We start from the raw sequence: 20,632 nt of genomic DNA on the forward strand, positions 1-20,632 counted from the left end.
TATCCTTTTCTTTCCCTCACTTCCCTTGCTCTCCCCTCCTCTCTCACTTGTGCACTTTGTGCAGAGTTGGGGTCCAAAGTTCAGTAACTTGCAAAGCGCAGGGATAAATATGAACCTTAGAGGATTTGCTTTGCTGTGATGTAAACAGACAGGCAAGGGTCCCTTATCTGCTATGTCTCAGAGAAGCTTGTTCAGGGGGTGACCAGTCTGGTTGCGGCCACATAGCAAGTGTATTTTTTGGGGGGGAGGAGGAGACAGAAGGTGGGTAGAGCATGGGCTCCCGCCTGCTTATCCCTGTTACTGCCGCAGGATGGTGAGATGGTAGAAAGGGAACAGGATGGCGTCTCGACTCAGCTACTTACAACAGGAGCTTTTAAAAGCTCTGCTGGAATCTGGGGTCACCAAGGAAGCTCTGACCAAAGCTTTGACTGATGGGGACAATTACTCATACCCCAGAGACCCGCTGAATGATATGAGTAGTTTGGAAGGTGGGGAGCACTGTGTGCAATTGCCTAATGGGTTGGGAGAGCCTCAGATATCAGAAGACGAAAGTTCTGAGGATGGGGGGGACTTTACACCACCAATTATAAAGGAGTTAGAAAGACTGAGCCCTGAAGAAGCTGCTCATCAGAAGGCGGTGGTGGAGCGACTCCTTCAGTAAGACCTTTTTCCGCTGCACTCTTTTATATAACCTTTGCCGTGCATGTTCTTTCTCTGTTTTCCCAACTTTTGGTCTATTTTTTAAATGATCCTTCTAATAATTCTTGCGAGTCTCCCTTTTCCATGTTTCCATGTAACGTTACCTGCATCCCCCAAGCAGCTCTTAATCTTTTCAGAAAAGTATGCCTCCAATTGTTTCCAGGTGAGATGTGATTTGTGTCTAGTGAAATAGCTCCTTTATATTTAGTGTATTCAAATCTTCAGCCATGGACAATGACGTTCTTACGGAATACTGGAAATTAGTGAATGGAATAGACCCCTTTGCTCGCAAACATTGTCTTGCTGCACCAGAGAGGATGTAAAACATATCCTCTAGTTCACAATTATTTCCTTTTTCTTCTGGGCTCTGTAGCTCCTGTTCTTTAAATGGAAATTTCTTTACTATTCCATGGTTACTTATAAACCTTCTTTATTGTTCTCCTGCGTGATATATTTTTTCCTTAAAGATGTTTTTTCCCGTTGTTTATCCCCCTGGACCAGGTCGATTGTCCTGATTTACATTCAATGTTTTGCCTTATTGGGATTCAGCTTGAATTATTTTCTTCTTGAGGTGCCTTTGCTGATGTCTCCCACTCTTCTTATGGTGATGTGGGTCTTCAGTTTCTGGCCTTGGTAATACTGTGGGTTATGATAATCACTGGACTCAGGGGGCCTGAGCTGGTTACTAATTATCCAAGTCCTCCATAATTTGTGCATTTATAAACCAAATGGCCCCTGTCTTATGTGATGATTAACTTCTGCTTAACCCCTCCATTGCTACTTTGAACTGAAGTTGTAATGCAATATACATGTTAAGGTGCTGTAACAAGGTACAGGGCAATATTCTGCTGTGTGCATGTTTAATAAATGCCACAAGGTCCAGGTCCACTCAGCTGTGGAAAAAGTATGTAAGCAGGAGGACATACCTGATTAAATATCAATCCTAATTAGGTGGATAGTGATTTTATTATATTTTGTGGAATTTGTAGAGGTTTTCTCCAGAGACAGGATCCCAGGTAAATGTCCCTCTGTGCAGACACACAAAGGCCCCATATTGTAGGAATGCCCATCCCAAAGCCCATTCTTACCTTTCTCCTTCATTGCCTTCAAGTGAAATAACATCCAAATCCAGCTCTTGTTCTTGTTAGCTGATCATCCCAGCAGCTAAATTTTATAGTCCAGGCCTTACTCTGCCAACCAGCACAGAGTGTTCATAGACAAGGTGCGTAGCCGATTTGGGTCTCTTCTGATGGAAATCTCATCATATGAACTTTCCATTTAAATTGGTTGTGCTGCTATAAATTATCAACCAGCCTCTTGTTTCCTCTGAGTTGATAACTAACTAACTGGGTTACTTATTGTTCACGGAACAAAGGGGAGGTGAAAACGCCCTTAGAAATGACCTCTAAGGATGGAGAAAGAGGTTGAGGGGCATCAGCTTCACCATGGTGTATTTGGTTGGGTCTGATACTGCTTCTGTGATGTTCTAAAGATTTGGACAGTGTAGACAAAAAGGGATCCATCTTCACAATGTATAACCCACATGTTACTCTTGTTGCTTATTAGAAGTAGCATGTTGGGTTTTCCCCCAAATTTGGGGGAGATGGTCATATTCCCATATCTCATGGAAAAAAAGATGTACCGTATACTTCATGTTGACAGAGCACAGAACCACAGAATTTTCACTGGGGAAACGGGGGTCTTTGTGCCCTGTTGCATTCTTATAACAACAGTTTCATGTAATTGCTTGAGGTTCAGCCCTGTTTAATTGTTATAAACTAATGACTTGGAGAGCTTATTACCTCTAAAACCTTTATGAATTATTAGTCTATGTTATGTTGGGAATTAATCTACAATCATTTTTTTTCCCGGGGCCACACTAGCCCTCTGGGCTTTTTTTTATAGATACTTTCCGCTCACACATTGCGTAACAACTATTGTTTGCTTGCTGCTTGCAACTTGGACTTTGTGCTTAGATAAGCAGGTATCAGTAGCTAAGTGAATCAACACATGGCATGGGGGATGGGGTGCTTGCTGTGTGAGTGCATACAGGTGTGCATATAATGTGATCCTGTAGTCAACTAAGAAATGTGTGTCACCTTGACCAAACTAAACTCAGAACCTATGAATTAAGTTTTTATATAGGCACAGCCTGATAAGTAGGAAAGGTGACGGAGAAGTCATGTATAGACTAGGTGACCAGAAGAATTTGGCTAATGTTTTTTTTTGTCTGTTTGCACACTTATTTGCACATAAACCACACATATTACAGGTGCAGAGGCACAGAAAGAGCAGCCATTTTTGGAATACATAATAATATGGAGAAGAGAAAAGTAGGACTTCAAAGGGCATGGTTGGAATCTTGGCGAGAATGGAGGGAATGCCTGGGAATATAAAAAAATGTCCTGTGGATCCTCCTGGATAAACCTGACCTTGTATTGTCGGAAAAGATCACTTATTTGATTTCCTTCTGTAACTGCAAAGATTGAGAGTAGCAAATCTTGGAGCAGCCTAATAATAGCTGAACCTTCAAATCTGGGCACTTCTCAATAAGTCTGGCCATTCACCTTTGGCAATGCAGAAAAAAGAGACCTGAAGTCTAGTCGTGATGTAGTATACATATAACTAGAGTTGGAAAAAAACTGCTATATGCTTCATTTAAGTACTGCTATAAAAGTATTTGTTTTTTCTAAGAAAAATTTCCTGACTTCCACATACCTGCCACAACGAAGTACATTTCCTTCTAAATCTTAACTTTGAAAAAAAGTGAAGCATTCAACGCTGCTACATTTAGCTACACCACTCAATAAAGGAACTTACACACACATGGGCTACAATACATGAAAAATATAAGAACATGCATTTGTTTCGCAAAGGTGCTGGAAAAAAAAAAAGGATATTGTTTAACGGATTGCAGAGCTTAGAAAGGGGACTATCCTTTTCAATGACACCATGTAATTATGGAGTCTACTTTAGCTTTTTTTTTGTTTTCCATTTATAAGCAAAATGTCTTAGACCCATTCCATACATATACTTCCTAGGTTAATGTATTTGGCTACTGTCCTGAAATGCCTTTTTGGCCTCCTGTCCTGCTCAGTGGCCGAAATGGGTTGGTGTTCTGACTCCCATGCAATTTCATGCTGAAACATGTGTTAGTATAGCGGGCAGAGCATGGCACGAGATCACCACTCATCCGCATATTACTCCACTCTAGCATTCTTTCCTGCTGAAGAAGCACAGATCATTGAAAAGTATGCATATGTCACTACCAGGTATGTTGATACAATGCTTAATGAGAAAGAAAGTGTGGTGAGAGTACAAGTGTCTGTGATTCAGAAACAATAATAATTTGTGGGCATAAAAGTGAATAAAAAATGTAATAAATACTCTCCTTCCAAGTTTACTCTCACAGCCGCAACCCTAGAACAGCACTCTCCAGATGCCGATATCGACAAATGAAAGTCACAAAGGGGCGCTCATGATGAATAAGCTTAAAAAATAAGCAAAAAAACAATTGTGTAGCCAGACCAAAGAACTGCAACAATGTATTCAGTTATAGAGGTGGTCACCTTTGCTGATGATCAATTAATCAAGGGTGTTTGATTAGCAGCACTTGTCTACTACTTAGCATCTTAATTCCTATGGGAGCAGTTTTTAACACATGGCTTCTCCACTTTGGCTTTATTTTGTTGAATAAATCATGACACCGTGTAATATGTCATATGTTGTTGTTCATCTAATTTTTAGAGCTGCTGAAGAACAGATGATTGTTTTTATGTCCTGATATGGTAAACCATAGAATTCAAAGAGGTGTACTTTCTTTTTCACATGACTGTAAATATTCTAAAGTAAAACACACAATTCTTAAATGAATCTGTCAAAAATGCCCACAGGAATAAACCCAATCAGTCTAAAACAAAATGTAAACTTTCTATTCATTTTTTTCAATAAAAACACCATATTCTGGGCTGATTTTCAAGTTCCTCACATGCTATTGTAAGGAAAGAAAACAATAGATGAAATTACCAGTATGACCCCAGGCTTGAATGCTATACTCTTAATACAATTGAATGCCAGAGGATTGTAGGAATACCAACATGCAGTATTTTAAATGGCCCAATGCCTATTTATCATTTAATTATAACTAGACATTTTGGATTGCATTAACCCAAAGCATAACCTGTTCTCATACCACCCAATTTTTCTAATAGAACAAGTAAGATTTTTTTCGGGGGGGTAGAGGTGTGATTAATGCTTTACTGTGATTCTTTTATGTGACTGTGACCTACTGCTCTGCTAACTATTTATGTAACTCTGTGTTGAGTTTAAAAGATGAATAATGTATTTTGGTATACCACTTGATATATTACATATAACATATTCTTCTATTTATATACACATTGCTGTGAATGTCCAGGCTGTGGATCACCATGATGCACTCCTATCCGCCAAACACTCTTAGGACCTTTATAAAAAGGCACATTAGGAGAGGAGGCAGATGGATTTTGGTCCCAAACAGGGACTTCCCATTCTTATTGTGGACACTTAGGACATACGCCTTATTTTGGTTCTGCTGATAATCATGAATAATTGATAATTGTTGCACATGGACAATATATATTGTATGTATATATTGTATGTAACATATTTTTTAGGAACTCTTGTTTTCTTACTCAGCACAAGGTCCTCTCATTGAACTTACATTATTTAAATGTATTTGTATGCATCAATCAAGTGTGAAACAGCATAACTCTGTACAGCTTTCCAAAAATATTGGACTACTCCACACTGCCAGAGAGTGTAGCTGATATGCCCGAGGGCACATGAATTTAGGGCAGCAGGAGGAGTGGGTCGTGCTAATTGAGTAACTGTGTGAGGGGGAGACAAAAGCCCTCTGTAAGATCTTATAAAACATCTCTTCATAAAGTGTGTTGAGAATAGACTGATTCAGCTTTCAGAAGATCATGAATAGTTAAAGAAGGGTGCAGAGTTAGCATTTTACATACACCTGCTTGAATGTTGTTATTGTCTGTGTGAGGGCGGGGGGATTTTTTTTTGTAGTAGAGTAATTTTGATGGTTAGCATTATCAAGCAGTTTGTTTAATGGCTTGCACCTGTCAGCTGGAGACAGGTGACAAATTGTTCAGGAGATCAAACTATGAGAAATTAGAATGGGAGATTGGTAACACTCGTGTTGCGGCCCAGAATCCATTCTATACTCTTCAACAAATACAAACAAATACAAAAAGGAAGCACTCACCTGAACTAGCATTATTTATAAGGGGGTGCTGCTGAAGACCAAAGTCATACACAATCTCTAAATCAGCGCACACACATCAAATAGGTTATAAACTCTCATTTAAAGCTACTTAAAAACACCTTTCTAAGATGACAAAATTGGAGCTTTAGTCACATTATATGGCCATATTATGCTAAGCCCACCACTACGCAAAAGTACTCCAATGTAGGTGGGTCCTAACGCTAAATACTGTTGCTTCAACAAATACAGCTACACAAATAGCAGACTTTCAATGGTGAGTGAGAGTGGGTCTGACATCAGTGGGCTCTTTGGTGGATAATGGGAAAATGAGCTCTTTCGAAAGCCTGCGAGCATCACACAACATACCAGAAGCAGAGATCTTTACAGAAACAGTAATACCAAATGAGGTATACCTGAATATTCTATTTATGAACGCTTGCTTATACAGAGAAGACGAGTACCTCGGCTCATATCCCAGTTGTATTCGCACCTAATTAAACAAAACATTCACTTCTTCTCCAACTGGGAAATAGCTCTTCGTAGAGAAAGATCTTTTGAAGCTTGGGAATCCCCTTTAGATTGATCCACACATTGACTGCAGTCAAAGAACAGTCCTATAAAACTGTAGTTTGATGGTACATGAATCCTTCTAGGCTACAGAGAATTTATCTTGATGCTTGAGGGGATGACTATCTTCATGCTTGCTGGACGTGTGGGGATGGGGCTTCCCTTTGGAGTTCCATCTGATATGTAGGATTCTCCATGTACGTATTGATCCTCAAGTGGCGCTTTTCCCTCGGATACTGAAGCTCCCAATTTGACCAAACTCCAGAATCAGCTAGTCCACTGATTATGCGCAGCGACTACACAAGCACTAGCTAAAAAACAGAAAGGAGCTGTTCCTACCCCAGAAGACTGGCTGGCTACCATTTGGAACTTCATGGAGAAATCCCTGCAAAAATACAAGGTCATATGCCTAGGTTCCAGGCCATTTGGGACCCCTGGCTGACAACATTCCCAACAACTCATGGGGCCCACACTCATCTGTACACAAAGTTTGGGTTCCGAACTTAACCGTATCACGTTCCAGTATCTTTTTGATATTCTTTTTTTGCTTTTACATATATTTTTGATGCACCTTGTTATCAGCAAAAAATGTAATGGCATGCTGGACTCAATATGTTAAACAATACCTAATTTAGTAATAATTTATGCTTGTGATTAAATCTGCAGAGATAAGGTAGCTGTATCACGTGGACTGTTTACATTGTTTCAAAATTATTCAAACTAAGATTGGAAGACTAGGGAATTTGGAGAGATTGTGTATTTTTTTCTGGAAAACTCTGTATAGATGTTATCCCCGTGTTTGCTCACTCTAGAAATGGATTTGGAATAGCATATTTTGAGGAATGGAAGAAATAGTGAGCGGATGCTGGAATCTTAGTACTATACAGCGCCTGTATGGATTTGGGATCTAGGAGATGTAGGGGTAGATCCAATAGAGATGAGAGGTTGGTGTCTGGGACCTCTAGGGAGGTGTAGGTGATTTATTAGAAAGCCAAACACTTTTCTGGATGGTTTTAGTCTCTAGAGAGCAGACTGGATCGTTTTGTAAATAAATCTTGTTGAACAATGAGCTGAAGGTGGTATTTCTGGTTTTAGTAATTTTGAAGTATTTACTAGCGTAGGCATTGGTGTCAGGTGCTTTATTGTTAAGTAGGATGAGATCTCTTCTTGTGATATAGGTGTTTTAAACATCTCTCTCTGGTTATTAGGTAATCTGGATAATTTAGATTGTTGGAGAAATGAGACACCAGTTGAGAAGTTATTGGGAATATCTGAAAATTCATCAAAAAGAAAAAAAGATTTAACATTATTATATGATACCCTCCTAACCCTTAAACACTCTGAGGTCTTAGTGGACATCTAGAGAGCCCTGTGTTATCAAATATCAAAAGTGCATGGGTTTTAATTTGCATATTACAATTTTTTCTTCTTTGTTTGGTTAAATATTGGGGCACACCATCCAGTAAATTTGGATTGTGCCAGGATTTAGCAAGTCTCTGTGTTTGTTTCATGTCTTTCAAGATGCTTGTAACCAGTTTCACTTCATTTAACCATTTCTCCAGAGCATCTTAAAATGATTTAAAAAGCATAGCTGTATATTTTTTCCTCTTCCAGTATAGCTATTCTGATTCCTTATCCAACTGCTTTTGTGATCAGGAACGCATATAATAATCTATAGGATAGTCACATCTTTGTTTGGTGAGTGCATTAACATGGAGACCACTTACTTTGCATTGAAGGGAAGACCCATGGCATGTGGCCAAGCTGGTGAAATCCTACCTTCAGCAACACAACATCCCACAACGAGAGGTGGTGGATACCACAGGGCTCAACCAGTCTCACCTCTCCCAGCATCTCAACAAAGGTACCCCCATGAAAACACAAAAGCGAGCAGCGCTGTACACCTGGTATGTTGGCAAGCAGCGAGAAATTGCTAAACGTAAGTATAGCAAAGTATATCTTACACTGAAGGAATATAAAATACATTTGATATACATATAAAAAATAAGCTTTTCTTCCATATATAATTTAAAAAAAAAATGATATATAGTATTAACCCTTTTGTATCGAAGGGTTTTTCTCTCCCTTAATATTGAAATTTTTTCTGTTTGTTCAGAGATAAATCTCCTTCTTTATTGTAAATACACCTCTACAAATTATATTTTTTTAAGGAAGGAGGGCTTTCTTTAGAAACCATTTTTGTATATTTGACCCATCACCTATAATAAGGGAAAACAAAGCAGAAAAAAATGTTGCAGCAAAGATCAGAAACTGCACTGAGGATGCTAATATTCAGTAATTACAACAGATCAGGCTATCCAAAGGGATACATTATTATGTATGGGGTTGTTTTTGGATTTTTGTAGCCTTAAAACAAACCTCTAGCCCGCTATGATATTCCTAAGCACCTCCTTAGCCTATACCAAAAAAATAACATACAAAAAGAAAAAAACTTTTACACAAAGAGAAAGATAAACACAGGGATTGCTGTAATAAGCAAATTGCTCGATGCGGTCTTGAATGGTTTTAATGCAAACCAAAAATCATGATGGCATGGAACAGCATTATGAACATAAGGGGTTCAAATAAACATTTTCCAATTCAAATATTCTCATAGAATACCAGAAGAAAAATGCAATTTGCATACCTAATAAGAAAACAACAAAACCTTGCATCAGTTTTCTGAGTCAAAATCATTCTCAGGGTTCATGTAGAAATATATACGGTATAGCTGGCCAGCAGTTTAAGAGATGAGCTAGAAATCTAATAGCATGCAGCTCATCCTTTAGAAACCATTATCATGGTGTTACCAAAGAAACAAGTAGTCCGATCTGCTATAGCGATGTTGAAAAGACCCAGGCATAAGAATTGGACCTTAGCATTGACTATATACATCAATGTTCTGCTTGTAACAAGAGCAAACTGGATTTACAAAATGGAGCTCGTTCATCTTGGAATACAGCCAAGGTTAAGACCAATGTCTGTGGCTAAAGCAGGGAACATTATTATTTTTTGTGTTATATAGCGCCATCAAATTCCGTAGCTCTGTACAATGGGTAGACAGGACATAACATGTAGTATATAACATAACAATTTGACTTACAGAAACAAAAGGTGAGGAGGGCCTTGCTTAAACAAACTTACATTCATTCATAATCAAGATTTTGTCCCAAATACACAATGAGAAATAAATACCGAATAGTAAGAGGGAGCACACAGGTTACAGCAACTATATTAAAAAAACTTTTCCCCAGTATAAGGATCATTAACCTTATTTCAGGTGCAGATTCCAGTGAGATAAAGCTCATTCAGCAAACTTGCAGTGAAAGGTATAATTTACCCGGCAGTAATGGCTAGCTTGTTTTTAAACTTATTTGGAAAATTATTTGATTATATAAAATTGGGAACAAGACAAGTTAAATGTTTATGTTTGGACCTATTAATGAGTCTGGAAGAGATTAGAATGCCCTGACAGGTGGTGACGGCAGCCATAGAGGTAGGTTTAGAAGTTTGCATGGAATTTTCAACATATGTACCCAGTTCAGTATATCAATATGTTTGTTCTAACATATTCTGATCCGTTTAGGAGACTTACTCGCATGCCAATCTCTGTTTGTGTTGGCAGAATTCACACATGCAGGGCAGGGGATGTTAACAGATGACATATCCTGTGATGAAGCTCCAAGCAAAAAATTAAGAAGAAACCGTTTCAAATGGGGCCCGGCGTCACAGCATATCTTATTCCAGGCGTATGAACGGCAGAAGAATCCCAGCAAGGAGGAACGTGAGGCACTGGTGGAGGAATGTAACAGGTAAATAGTGAAGATGGCCATAAAACTGAAACACAGACAACAAACGTACAGATGGAAAAATGACTGGACAAAATAACCATGCAGGGGCGTACCTAGAGTATTTGGCACCTGGGGCGGATCCTGTACGTGCCCCCCCCCACACACACACACACTTTAAAACTGCATAGCTTCTATCGTTAGGCAAACATTGATTGTGGTACAGCATAACTGTTATCATTATATACTGAGACAGACATTGACGGTGGTACAGCATAACTGCTATCATTATATACTGAAGCAAACATTGACAGTGGTACAGCGTAACTGTTATTATATACTGAGGCAAACTGACGGTGGTATAGGATAACTGTTATCATTATACACTGAGGCAAACATTGACGGTGGTACAGATTCCATATATATATATATATATATTAATATTGTTATTGTAAGTGTTACTTACTTTTAATAAAAGTGTGGTTAACACACCAAAATTGGACAAAAAAATCAACACCAATATTATATATAATTGCGAACAGCAATCACACTCCTATCATGCCCACGCAGCGAGTACATGCTGGAACATGGGCATGATAGGAATGTGATTTCAGCCTCTCTATGCCATGCTACCCCCCCTACACTTACACATCCATGCTATCACACACACAGACTCATTCACAAACATTAATTCATAAACATTCAGCATAAACTACAGCATAACATCTGTCTCACACACTTACTAATCCACTATCCTACCTTTCCTCTCTCACTGTCCCTTTTCCTCCTCCTCTTCGTTCTTCCTCTTGGCTCGTCTTCTTCTGTGTCCTTCCGGTGCAGTGAGTGCGGAAGGCAGTGGGCGCGGCTTCAGTGTTGTGCGCCGGGATATTATTATTATTATTATTATTATTATCTTTTATTTATATAGCGCCAACAGTTTACGCAGCGCTTAATACAATACATAAATTCAAGGGATATGACAAGACAAGAATTGACAGACTAAGACAAACCGATACATTTGGTGGAGAGAGCCCTGCTCGCAAGCTTACAATCAAATCCCGACCCACAGCATCAGTTGCCGCATGCATCGCAAGGGAGCAGGATCGGAGGTCTGCATTAACAGACCTCCCGCTCCCTTGATTGACTTTAAGACGGTTAGAGGGAGATCCTTGATCTCCCCAACCGAGCCTGCTCCTCCTGCTGCAGATGTTACTGTGGGGTGCCGGCTTGGTGGCACCCCCCTGATGAGTGGCACCCAGGTGGACCACCTCCCCACTACTGAAACCATGTGACCAACATGAGCTAAAAAAGAACTGTAAATTATTGGATGAAGAAGACAGGGTGAGCAGTTAAAGGATTAGAAGTGATTCACAGAGCTATAACAGATGTACCACACCTTACTTATCTCCAGTTTGTTGCTCCTAAATGCGAATACATGAATGCATAACTTCAAGTAGAGTTGGCAGATTGTATAGTTTTATCATGTTGATTTTATGTTTAAATCTAACTATACTAAATTAGATATTTACCCTGGGATTAACATTGTCCCTAGCTCATTTTTCTTCTGTGATCCAAGGGCCGAATGTCTGCAAAGAGGTGTCTCGCCTTCCCAAGCCCAGGGATTGGGCTCAAATCTGGTGACAGAAGTACGCGTATATAACTGGTTCGCCAATAGGCGTAAGGAGGAGGCTTTTCGGCACAAACTGGCAATGGACACTTACAATGGACAGAGTTCAACACCTTCCTTGTCAGCTCATGACATCTCTCATTCTAAGGGACATGGTAAGTAGTGCACTTTTCGCTCTTTTAGAGTTTCCACTCCATTTTAATTTATCACTGTGACCGTACTCAATTTTTTAATCAGGACTCCGGTACGCTCAAGAATCATCCAGTGAGCGAGGGACCGCTATGGTTAGCAGTCAGGGCGGAATGTCTCCCTCCACCCTGGATCACAGCCACAATCTGATGGGCAGCGACAGCAAGTTAATTTCTGCATCAGGAGGTTCTCTTCCACCTGTAAGCACATTGACTGCTCTGCATAACCTGGACCATGGACAACACACCCTCAGTCAAACACAAAACTTGATCATGGCTTCACTTCCCAGCGTCATGACGATTGGAACAGACGCATCGCTTGGACCGGCGTTCAGCAATCCCGGTTCCTCCACGCTGGTGATTGGTAATGACAATTTACATGGAGACATGAGTCAAACACTAATCTATGATTTGGTCTCACTATATTTTCTCCATTTCTTTTTATATTATGCTCTTATTATATCTGCTCCTACCTTTACATCGGTATCTTGGCCAGTTGCTACCTGCATATAATCATAGGGGAAATAACTGGAATATAAAATGTTGAATTACTGTCAGAGAGAAGCCTTATATAGCCTTTTTCGTGTAATTGTTCATTCATGTTTACTGTAACTGCTTGGTGCGATAATGCATGCGTAGGTAGGGTCCTATTAAAGTAAGGTATTGTTTGAATAGGGGACTCACTTATTAAAAAAGGTTGAAGGCATGCATTATTGCACCAAGCAGTTACAGTAAACATAAATGAACAATGACATGAAAAAGGCTAGTCTGCATAATACTCTGCATATGTGCAAGCTGCCTAAGTGTTCTTATATGCAAGTCTTTGTTTTGTGTTATCAGTTGACAGCCTTATCCTCCTTCCATACTTAGATGTTTTGCTACCATACCGTGGTTGACCCTCATTCCTTATTTTCTCCTCCACTAGCCGTTATCCCAAGTTAATCATTCTCCACCCTGCTGCATACCACTTTCTCTTATTTCCTGCTCTTGTCCCTGTAGGTACTCATCCTCTACTTATCTCTGGACATAAAACAGTCTTACATGCAGCCCTTTTGTTATCACTTCTGATTTCCCTTGCCCATCTTCACTCCATAACACATTTGCGCTTCATGCTTAAATGATGCGTAGTAGCACAATGGATCATTGATGAGCTACAGTTTCAAAAACCAATCGGGCTTTCATTCCAGTCTACTTTCTCTTTGTAGGTCTTACATCCCAAGCTCAGAGTGTCCCAGTCATTAACAGTGTGGGCACCAATTTGACCACATTGCAGCCAGTTCAATTCTCCCAGCAACTCCACCCATCACACCAGCAGCCAATTGTGCAACAAGTCCAGGGTCACATGACACAGAACCCCTTCATGGCAACAATGGCTCAGCTGCAGCCGCCCCATGGTAAGAAAACCAAGTAATGTGAGTCCCAATACTATTTAATCCATGTGGTCAGCAAACGTAACGCATAGGTTTATGAGCGTGGTGATATCATTAGGCACATGGTATGTCAGAATAAGTCCACAGCTTCGCAAGTGGAGCTCTTGCATCAGGTGCTGTTACACCTGGACTGCAGAATACTACACAATAACAATTAATTGGAAAAAAAATTCTTAATACTACTGAGTGCTTAAATATGCTTTAATCATGTAAAGTTTGCCTCATTGGCACAAAAAAAAAGATCTGTGAAGGTTTATTTGGTTTACATGCTAAAGAACACAATTAATCTTTTGTCAATTTGTTGGGTGAATCGCGTTCAGATCAGCGCTTTCTCGAGATTATGGACTCTCCTCTCTTCTCTCAAGCTATCTATAGCCACAAGGCCGATGTTGCCCAATATGCATCTGCTGGCTTCTTCCCACAGACTATGGTAATTACAGACACATCGAATTTAGGGGCTCTGACAAGCTTGACATCCACTAAACAGGTAAGAGCAGCAAGTACATGAACCCTCATTTTTGTTTAAAGCAGAAAAGAATGTTACATTAATTTTGTTATACCATATGTCTATAAGTAAAAGGTCAGTGTTAAAACATGGTAACAATGTAACACCTCATGTTTCTATCCTACGTTCTACTATACAGGGAGATTCTCAGGGATCCCAGCTCCAGAGTCAGGACTCTGCCATCTTGCACCTTTCTGCCAACCACAGACTCTCCTCCAGTCCAGCTGGTAAGAAGTGGGGACAATAAAAAAAAAAAGTGGTTGCTGCCTTTTAATATATACATATTTGCTATAATTCCATGTTTCATTTCCAAGCATTTAGTGTTTGCGTTTTTTGTTTTTTATATCCATTGTGGTATACATGTAGTGTAGTAGTGATGTACTTTACTACACGATCCAAAGTAGGCAACATGCACTGTTGACGTCAAGAACGGGTGCTATTGTACCCTGATTGCTTCATTTATATTTTATTAATATATCACTAAACACAAGACCTAATCACTAAAGATCAATAAAGAATATGGGAGTAGCTCTGACTATTCTCCTTTGTGGGTCAGTATAAATAACTAACCTTAGATACTCAATATTTAAAATATACATACTTATTTTATTGGGATTGGATCACTAGTTGTTATTTTGAATAATGCAATATTCTTTCCCATGCAGTGTCCTCTGCTAACATGGTACATTACCAGAATGCAAGTACCCCTGAGAGTCACGGTCACCTCCTGTCCCCCTCACATGGCTCCATCGACAGTTTTATTTCCACACAGATGGCATCTTCCTCGCAATGACACCGGTGACCTCCATGAACTACACTTGTGTTCTAATTGCCACTACTATCTGGACTCAATGGAAGGAACTCTGCTGGACATTTTTTTTTTATATATATATTAAGGGACATTACTCGCTACATTATTGTATTAGCTAATACTAAGATGGTATGAACATATAGGAGGTAACCTGGATGGGCAGAACTCCTGGAGCAACCCCTGTCGCAATATGGCAGGACACATGGAGCCAATGCTGACACGCAAAGGCGGGACACTTTCATATTGTGGATATTTTAACTAATGTGTTGCTTTCTATTGATTTGGATATAATATAAAAAAATCTGAATTTATGGTTCACTACATTTTCTCCCAGACCAGTTCTGAAATGGAGGGCGAGTCCTCAAAGATTTCCAGTTTCCGCCAACTTGCTTTGAAGCCCAGTGTAATGTTACATATCTACTTTCTGCTTTTTCTTCTTCTTTTTCGAACTTTGTCCATTGCTCTCTGTCTCAATTTGAAGTCTGTTCTCTTCTATGTTTTGTGCCTCTTCCTCCTCAAGTATTTCTTTTGTCTTTTTCTTTTTCTTCTTCATACTTTGTCCATTATTCTCTGGCTCTGCCTGAAGTGTGGTCCCTAACCTGTCCTCTTCTCCCTCCTCATGGTCATCTTTCTTTTGTTTCTTCTTCTTCTTGTGTTTTTTTGCGCATGGCTGGCTGCTGTCGGTGCTGTCTGAGGTTCTCAAATGCACCTGCTGCAATGCACTGTTTCTTAAGATGTCACTGCCTGACACCGCTGCTTCACGGCACCTCCGCTCCTCCTCTTCGCTATCCTCACTGTGAAAAGGACAGAAATAAAATAATAGTACAATTATATGAGTCAGGCTGAAATAACCCCAAGTGTCCAAACTCAAGCACAGCAATAACACACACAAACATGTCTTAAAAAGAAATATTTTATTTATGTTTCTCGAGTGTGCCTTTCCACTGCAATGCTTTGTACAAAAACTCCACGATCAAGATACATATACATACAGAATGTTTACCACATCTCGATTGAGGTATTACAATAAATGTGCTCAAACATAAATGAATATAGACAATACAGGGAAGACAAGAATGGTAAAGCTAGAGCCAAATGGCAATTTGTGTTGGAATTGTTCATATACAGTGAGGGTGAGATGTGTAATATTGGGCACCACTGCTGATAAACTATAGGATATATATATTTATTTATTTTTACTCAAAAGATGGGGTGTCTGCCACGAATATGATCGCTTAGGGTAGGTTCCATCCACCTTACCTGCTAGATGAAACCATTTTGCGCCTGGAATTTGTGGCCGGCGTCACAGTGCCCATGTCCCCGGGCACAGATGTACAGAACAGACGGAAGCCTGAAAAATATAGGAGAGAAACAAATGATATCTCCTCACCCCAACAAAGGGGAAACAGTACCTACACCGGAGAGGGCAAACATCCATACATATATATATATATGCACATTATATGGAAAAAGTATTGGGACAAACCTCTTAATTATTTAACTCAATCAGACCCTTTACCACAGGTGTATAAAATCAGACACCTAGCCACGCAGTCTGCATTTATAAACATTTATGATAAAAATGGGTTGTTCTGAAGAGGTCTGTAAATTGAAGCGTGGTACTGTGATAGGATACCACCTTTGCAATAAGTCAGTTTGTGAGATTTCATCCCTGCGAGATATTCCACGGTCAACTGTAAAAAAGGCAGTCAAAAAGTTTGCTAAAATACTAAGATGCTAAGAAATCACTGAGAACGTGCAATACATTTGGGTGATGAATGAGAGAGAAGGAAATCTCAATTTGAGAGAAAATGAGATGTCTACACTAAAGTGGTGGTGGTATTACGAAAAAGGAATGTTAGACTTTCAGGACAAATTGTGTTTATACGTTGGATTTGAACTACAGTTAAAAGTCGAGTGGTATCTTTTGTGAGATGCCCAAGTTTATTTTGGCTATAATTTTCCACTGGGTGACCAGAGATCATGATATTCAGCAGCTAAATATAACTGGTGACTGAGTTCTCCACTGAGGTGTTCATGTGTCCTCCGCTGACTATTTGGATTCTTGCAGGAGAGTAAGGCGAAGTGTGCAAATGGACACACACTACCATGCTTTTCTTTGTTATCCCTACTAAGGTTTACTAAGCATGAAAAGAGATTGAAGGATTCATTAAACTGTCATTTCTCAGGGGTGCCGATTTCAGTATAAATTGCATTGGCTCAGATGTCTTTTTATGCTATACTACAATTAAAAAGCATTGCAGTATTGTGAATACTGGAAAACAGGGATTTAGTCAGCAGTCTCCTTGTTACAGCACATTGTGAAAATGTGCTCATCATCCACAGGCTAAGCCGTACAATGAAGTGGTTGATGATGGCCACAAAGATTCAATCTGAAGAAGAGACCTTTGAGGTCCTGACAGCTTACGTGTCTCTACATCAAATATTTTCTTAATGTCTGCTTATTTCTCATGCATCACCAGAACACATTGACATTTTGATTCTGTTTAAAGTGACATATTAATGTCCCTAACACCCCACTATTGAATAATGTGTATTAACATTAATAAAGCACTTCATTGACATGGAAATTGCAGTTCCGCTGCACTTCTTCTCCATGGTCGGATAATACTTGCCACCGATTGGCTGCTTCAAGCAGCCAATCAGTGACAGGAAAATCTTCCTACTGAAATCAATGGGAGGACTCTATAGATGTGCACAGTCCCCTGCATGCAGCTGTAGAGCTGACTGGAAATTAGTATATCACACACCAAACACATCTCCTGGACAGCATTTAGCTGAGGGTGTGGAAAGGGGCAAATGCATTAAAGTGCATACGATGGATGGAAAGCCCCTTTAACACCTTCAGGAGTATTGCATAGAACTTCCAGTTGACATTTTATTTTTTTGTGTTACAATTTGTATAGAAAAGTAAAAGAAACAAAAAGCAACAGTGTTTATATTTCTTAAAGGAAAATAGCCCCACACAGAAATATATAAAAAGGTGGCAATGCATAATCCCCTTATTTTCATGTTAGACAAAGGGGTTTATTCACTAAAAGAGGGTAAATAGTTGACAGGACAAGTGGGAGTTTCCACTGCTTGACTTCACAATACATTATGAAGTCCTATGCCCTATATAATGTATGTTTAAATCAGTAAGAGATCTTCCAACTTTTCTCACCCGGAAACTTGCTAGCATTGGGCCTTTATAATGAATAGTGAGATGAGGACGTTGAAACCACAACTCTCCTGACACCTCCTTTAGTGAATAGACCCCAAAAGGCACAATGCTGTGGCAATTAAATTATCCTATTTAGACAGAATATTTGTGGATGTGGAAAATGTTACCTATTACCAAACAGGGTGGGATTATAAACAACTAGCATTGTTCTACTCACCATCACCCTCGTCAGTAACTGTTACAGACTTATTCTGAAGCATACTGGTCGCTGGGATTTCTTTGATGGAGCTAAAAGAAGATTAGTAATAATAATACGATGAACTGTCCACAAAAGTATACCTTGGCCCACACCCTGGCCTAGGAAAAACCAAATGCATTGGCTTACCTGTCCAGGATGGCAGTAAGTTTTTTGGCTACGTGTGATCGAAATTCAGGCGTGGTCTGCAGCTCATTCCCATCATGATCATGGCAGTCAGCATGAACACTGAAGAGAAATCAAGGTTTAAAGCATGCATACAACAATTGTCTCCATTCTAAAGTCTGAACTATACCACTTACCGAAGACTAGGTATAGCTGGAGCAACAGCATCCTGCTTATGTTGAAATGATTTCACACCTGTAACAAAAAGCAACATGTCCATTATGACTCAATTCCTTATACCTCATGGTTCATATTTAAAATGAATTGAACTTTAGAAATATGAAAGACATATCAAAGTTTAAAGAAAAGACATCCCAAAATCAATCTAATCTGTGATGATACATCAGTGGCTGTATTATAGATATAGCTCAATCCCTCACCAACTTCTATACGCCACACAGAAGATGTTACACCTTGGACCTAGTGTGACCACAACAGCTTGCACATGTTGCTGACTAGCTCATGTAAAGCACTTCCTGCATTATGTGACACGCAACCATACATGTCTATGTATATGTATATAAGGGTGTGAATGCGACCGTGGGTGTATAAGGGTGTGAATGCGAGCACGGGTGTATAAGGGTGTCAATGCGAGCAAGGGGGTATAAAGGTGTCAATGCAAGCGCGGGTGTATAAGGACGTGTTAGCATGTGTAAATTTGTCAGTTTACATACGTGTGCCATCGTGTATGTTGGAGGGAAAGGCAAAGATTGCACTGTATTAGGGCACTGTCAAGTTGGAGCAAATATGGCATAGGCTGTTTGGGGGCACTGATAAGCTGCTTGGGGCAAAGCTGGAACTTGCATGTTGTTTGGTTAAGTTGGGTGCCCCAGGGCAATATATTTACACCAGGGCCCTGCAGTTTTTGAGGTTCCTCCAGATCATACATTTGTGCCAATCACAGATGATTGGCACAAATCATGCCACGAGGGCAGTAAGGGGGGAAATAAAAGTGCAAGAGGGGACAGAAGTGCTTGGTGCAAGTGTATATAAATAAATAAAAACTGGGCCCCGGCTACACAGTGCTAATTCTCGTGCACACCCATGCCGTGGGGCTCCACTCACTATTGGGCTCAAGACCACATGGACTCACTTGACCTTAGCCAAAAGGCTGAGAAGTGAAGTGACTTCGTATAGGTAGTCTGACTACACCTGCTGCATGGCTCTAAGTGTCCACATAGGGGAAGTTCTCTTTTCTGCTCCTGTCCACTTTAGACCTATTTAACTGTTTAGCAGACAGTATACTCCGGCTACAAATGGATTTCATATAAACCATTTTCGAAGTATGTTACTAAAAGGAAACTAGCAAATAATTAGAACATTTTGACAAACAAATACACATTTTAGCCGTGTGGTACACAATCCCTTTAATATACAAGGCGTGTAGTCATATTGCAAGCCTTCATTATGGTTTCAGGGTTTAGTATTATTGTCAAATGCCCTAATGCTATAAACCCTCAGTCACCCCAATTAACGCTTTCTCATGCCCCTCACCCGGTGGCTCCCAGGCTGCCTCGCGGAAACGTTCTAAATCCTCGTCGCTGCTGTCGGAGTCAGAGTCTGGCGAGGTTTTCCTGGGCGCCGCCATGTTGCGGGGGAGTCACGTGATAGCGGCGTGCAGCATCATGGTGCTTGTAGTTGTTTCCACGGCCGGACGTGACGTTGACGGGTATTAGGCTTACCGAGATCCGTAGAGCTGGTTATGGTAAAGAACGGCAAGTGGAAGGTGAGCGGTAAGGGAGGTCTGCGGCCATGTTTACACACCCCTCCGGTCCAGTGAAACTTAGGGCGATAACACAAAGTGTCCGCTGACACCGAGCAGACATACCGGGTCCACCCTGTTCAAAGTTCACCCCGGGCAGGTTATGATAGCCGGGGAGGACGTACACTTTGCGTTTAATACCCGTTTCTCTACAGCTTCCCTCTAAAAGTTGTACTTTGTAAATCTCTTCCTTTCCGCGGCCTGGATGTGTGTGGCGCTGAGTACACGTCTGTAGTAATCAGCATTTATGTAACACCCTTGGCTGACATATGGTATATAATCCAATTCATGGAGTTAACTAATTAATTGCGCTTCATTAAGTGACGCCATGATACGGAATTGCGTAACACATTTCCAACGTCTACAATCTTGTCTAGTATGTAGCTATAT

The 20,632-nt window shown here is 40.2% G+C and overlaps 2 protein-coding genes across 2 annotated transcripts; one reads left to right on the forward strand and one right to left on the reverse strand.

Moving 5' to 3' along the window:
- The first annotated feature begins 337 nt into the window (after positions 1 to 337).
- HNF1A (HNF1 homeobox A) lies at positions 338 to 14,857 on the forward strand. The gene is made up of 9 exons (XM_089489593.1): positions 338 to 657; positions 8,266 to 8,465; positions 10,152 to 10,338; positions 11,891 to 12,096; positions 12,179 to 12,493; positions 13,335 to 13,523; positions 13,925 to 14,050; positions 14,181 to 14,291; positions 14,730 to 14,857. The coding sequence occupies exons 1-9, from the start codon at positions 338 to 340 to the stop codon at positions 14,855 to 14,857; spliced, it is 1,782 nt and encodes a 593-aa protein (XP_089345719.1).
- A 133-nt stretch (positions 14,858 to 14,990) lies between these two features.
- On the reverse strand, positions 14,991 to 20,068 carry CUNH12orf43 (chromosome unknown C12orf43 homolog). Its single transcript, XM_089489472.1, has 7 exons — positions 19,975 to 20,068; positions 18,618 to 18,675; positions 18,445 to 18,543; positions 18,277 to 18,347; positions 16,136 to 16,226; positions 15,585 to 15,669; positions 14,991 to 14,996 (listed from the first exon to the last, which is right to left on the reverse strand). Exons 1-7 carry the CDS (start codon positions 20,066 to 20,068, stop codon positions 14,991 to 14,993), a joined length of 504 nt encoding a protein of 167 aa, XP_089345598.1.
- Positions 20,069 to 20,632: the final 564 nt, after the last annotated feature.

The sequence above is a fragment of the Sceloporus occidentalis genome, unplaced genomic scaffold, assembly GCF_023333645.1.
Source record: "Sceloporus occidentalis isolate IW3139 unplaced genomic scaffold, rSceOcc1.0.p SCAF_40, whole genome shotgun sequence".
Lineage (NCBI taxonomy): Eukaryota > Metazoa > Chordata > Lepidosauria > Squamata > Phrynosomatidae > Sceloporus > Sceloporus occidentalis.

Bases quoted from the DNA above. Each gene is read 5' to 3' on its own strand.
- HNF1A (XM_089489593.1), top strand. From the start codon at position 338: ATGGCGTCTCGACTCAGCTACTTACAACAGGAGCTTTTAAAAGCTCTG. The intron at 8,466-10,151 runs GTAAGTATAGCA...TTGTGTTGGCAG, and splicing joins GCAGCGAGAAATTGCTAAAC to AATTCACACATGCAGGGCAG. The intron at 14,292-14,729 runs GTAAGAAGTGGG...TTTCCCATGCAG, and splicing joins ACTCTCCTCCAGTCCAGCTG to TGTCCTCTGCTAACATGGTA.
- CUNH12orf43 (XM_089489472.1), bottom strand. From the start codon at position 20,068: ATGGCGGCGCCCAGGAAAACCTCGCCAGACTCTGACTCCGACAGCAGC. The intron at 16,227-18,276 runs GTGAGTAGAACA...TATATTTTTCAG, and splicing joins AGTTACTGACGAGGGTGATG to GCTTCCGTCTGTTCTGTACA. The intron at 15,670-16,135 runs GTAAGGTGGATG...TCCTTTTCACAG, and splicing joins AAAATGGTTTCATCTAGCAG to TGAGGATAGCGAAGAGGAGG.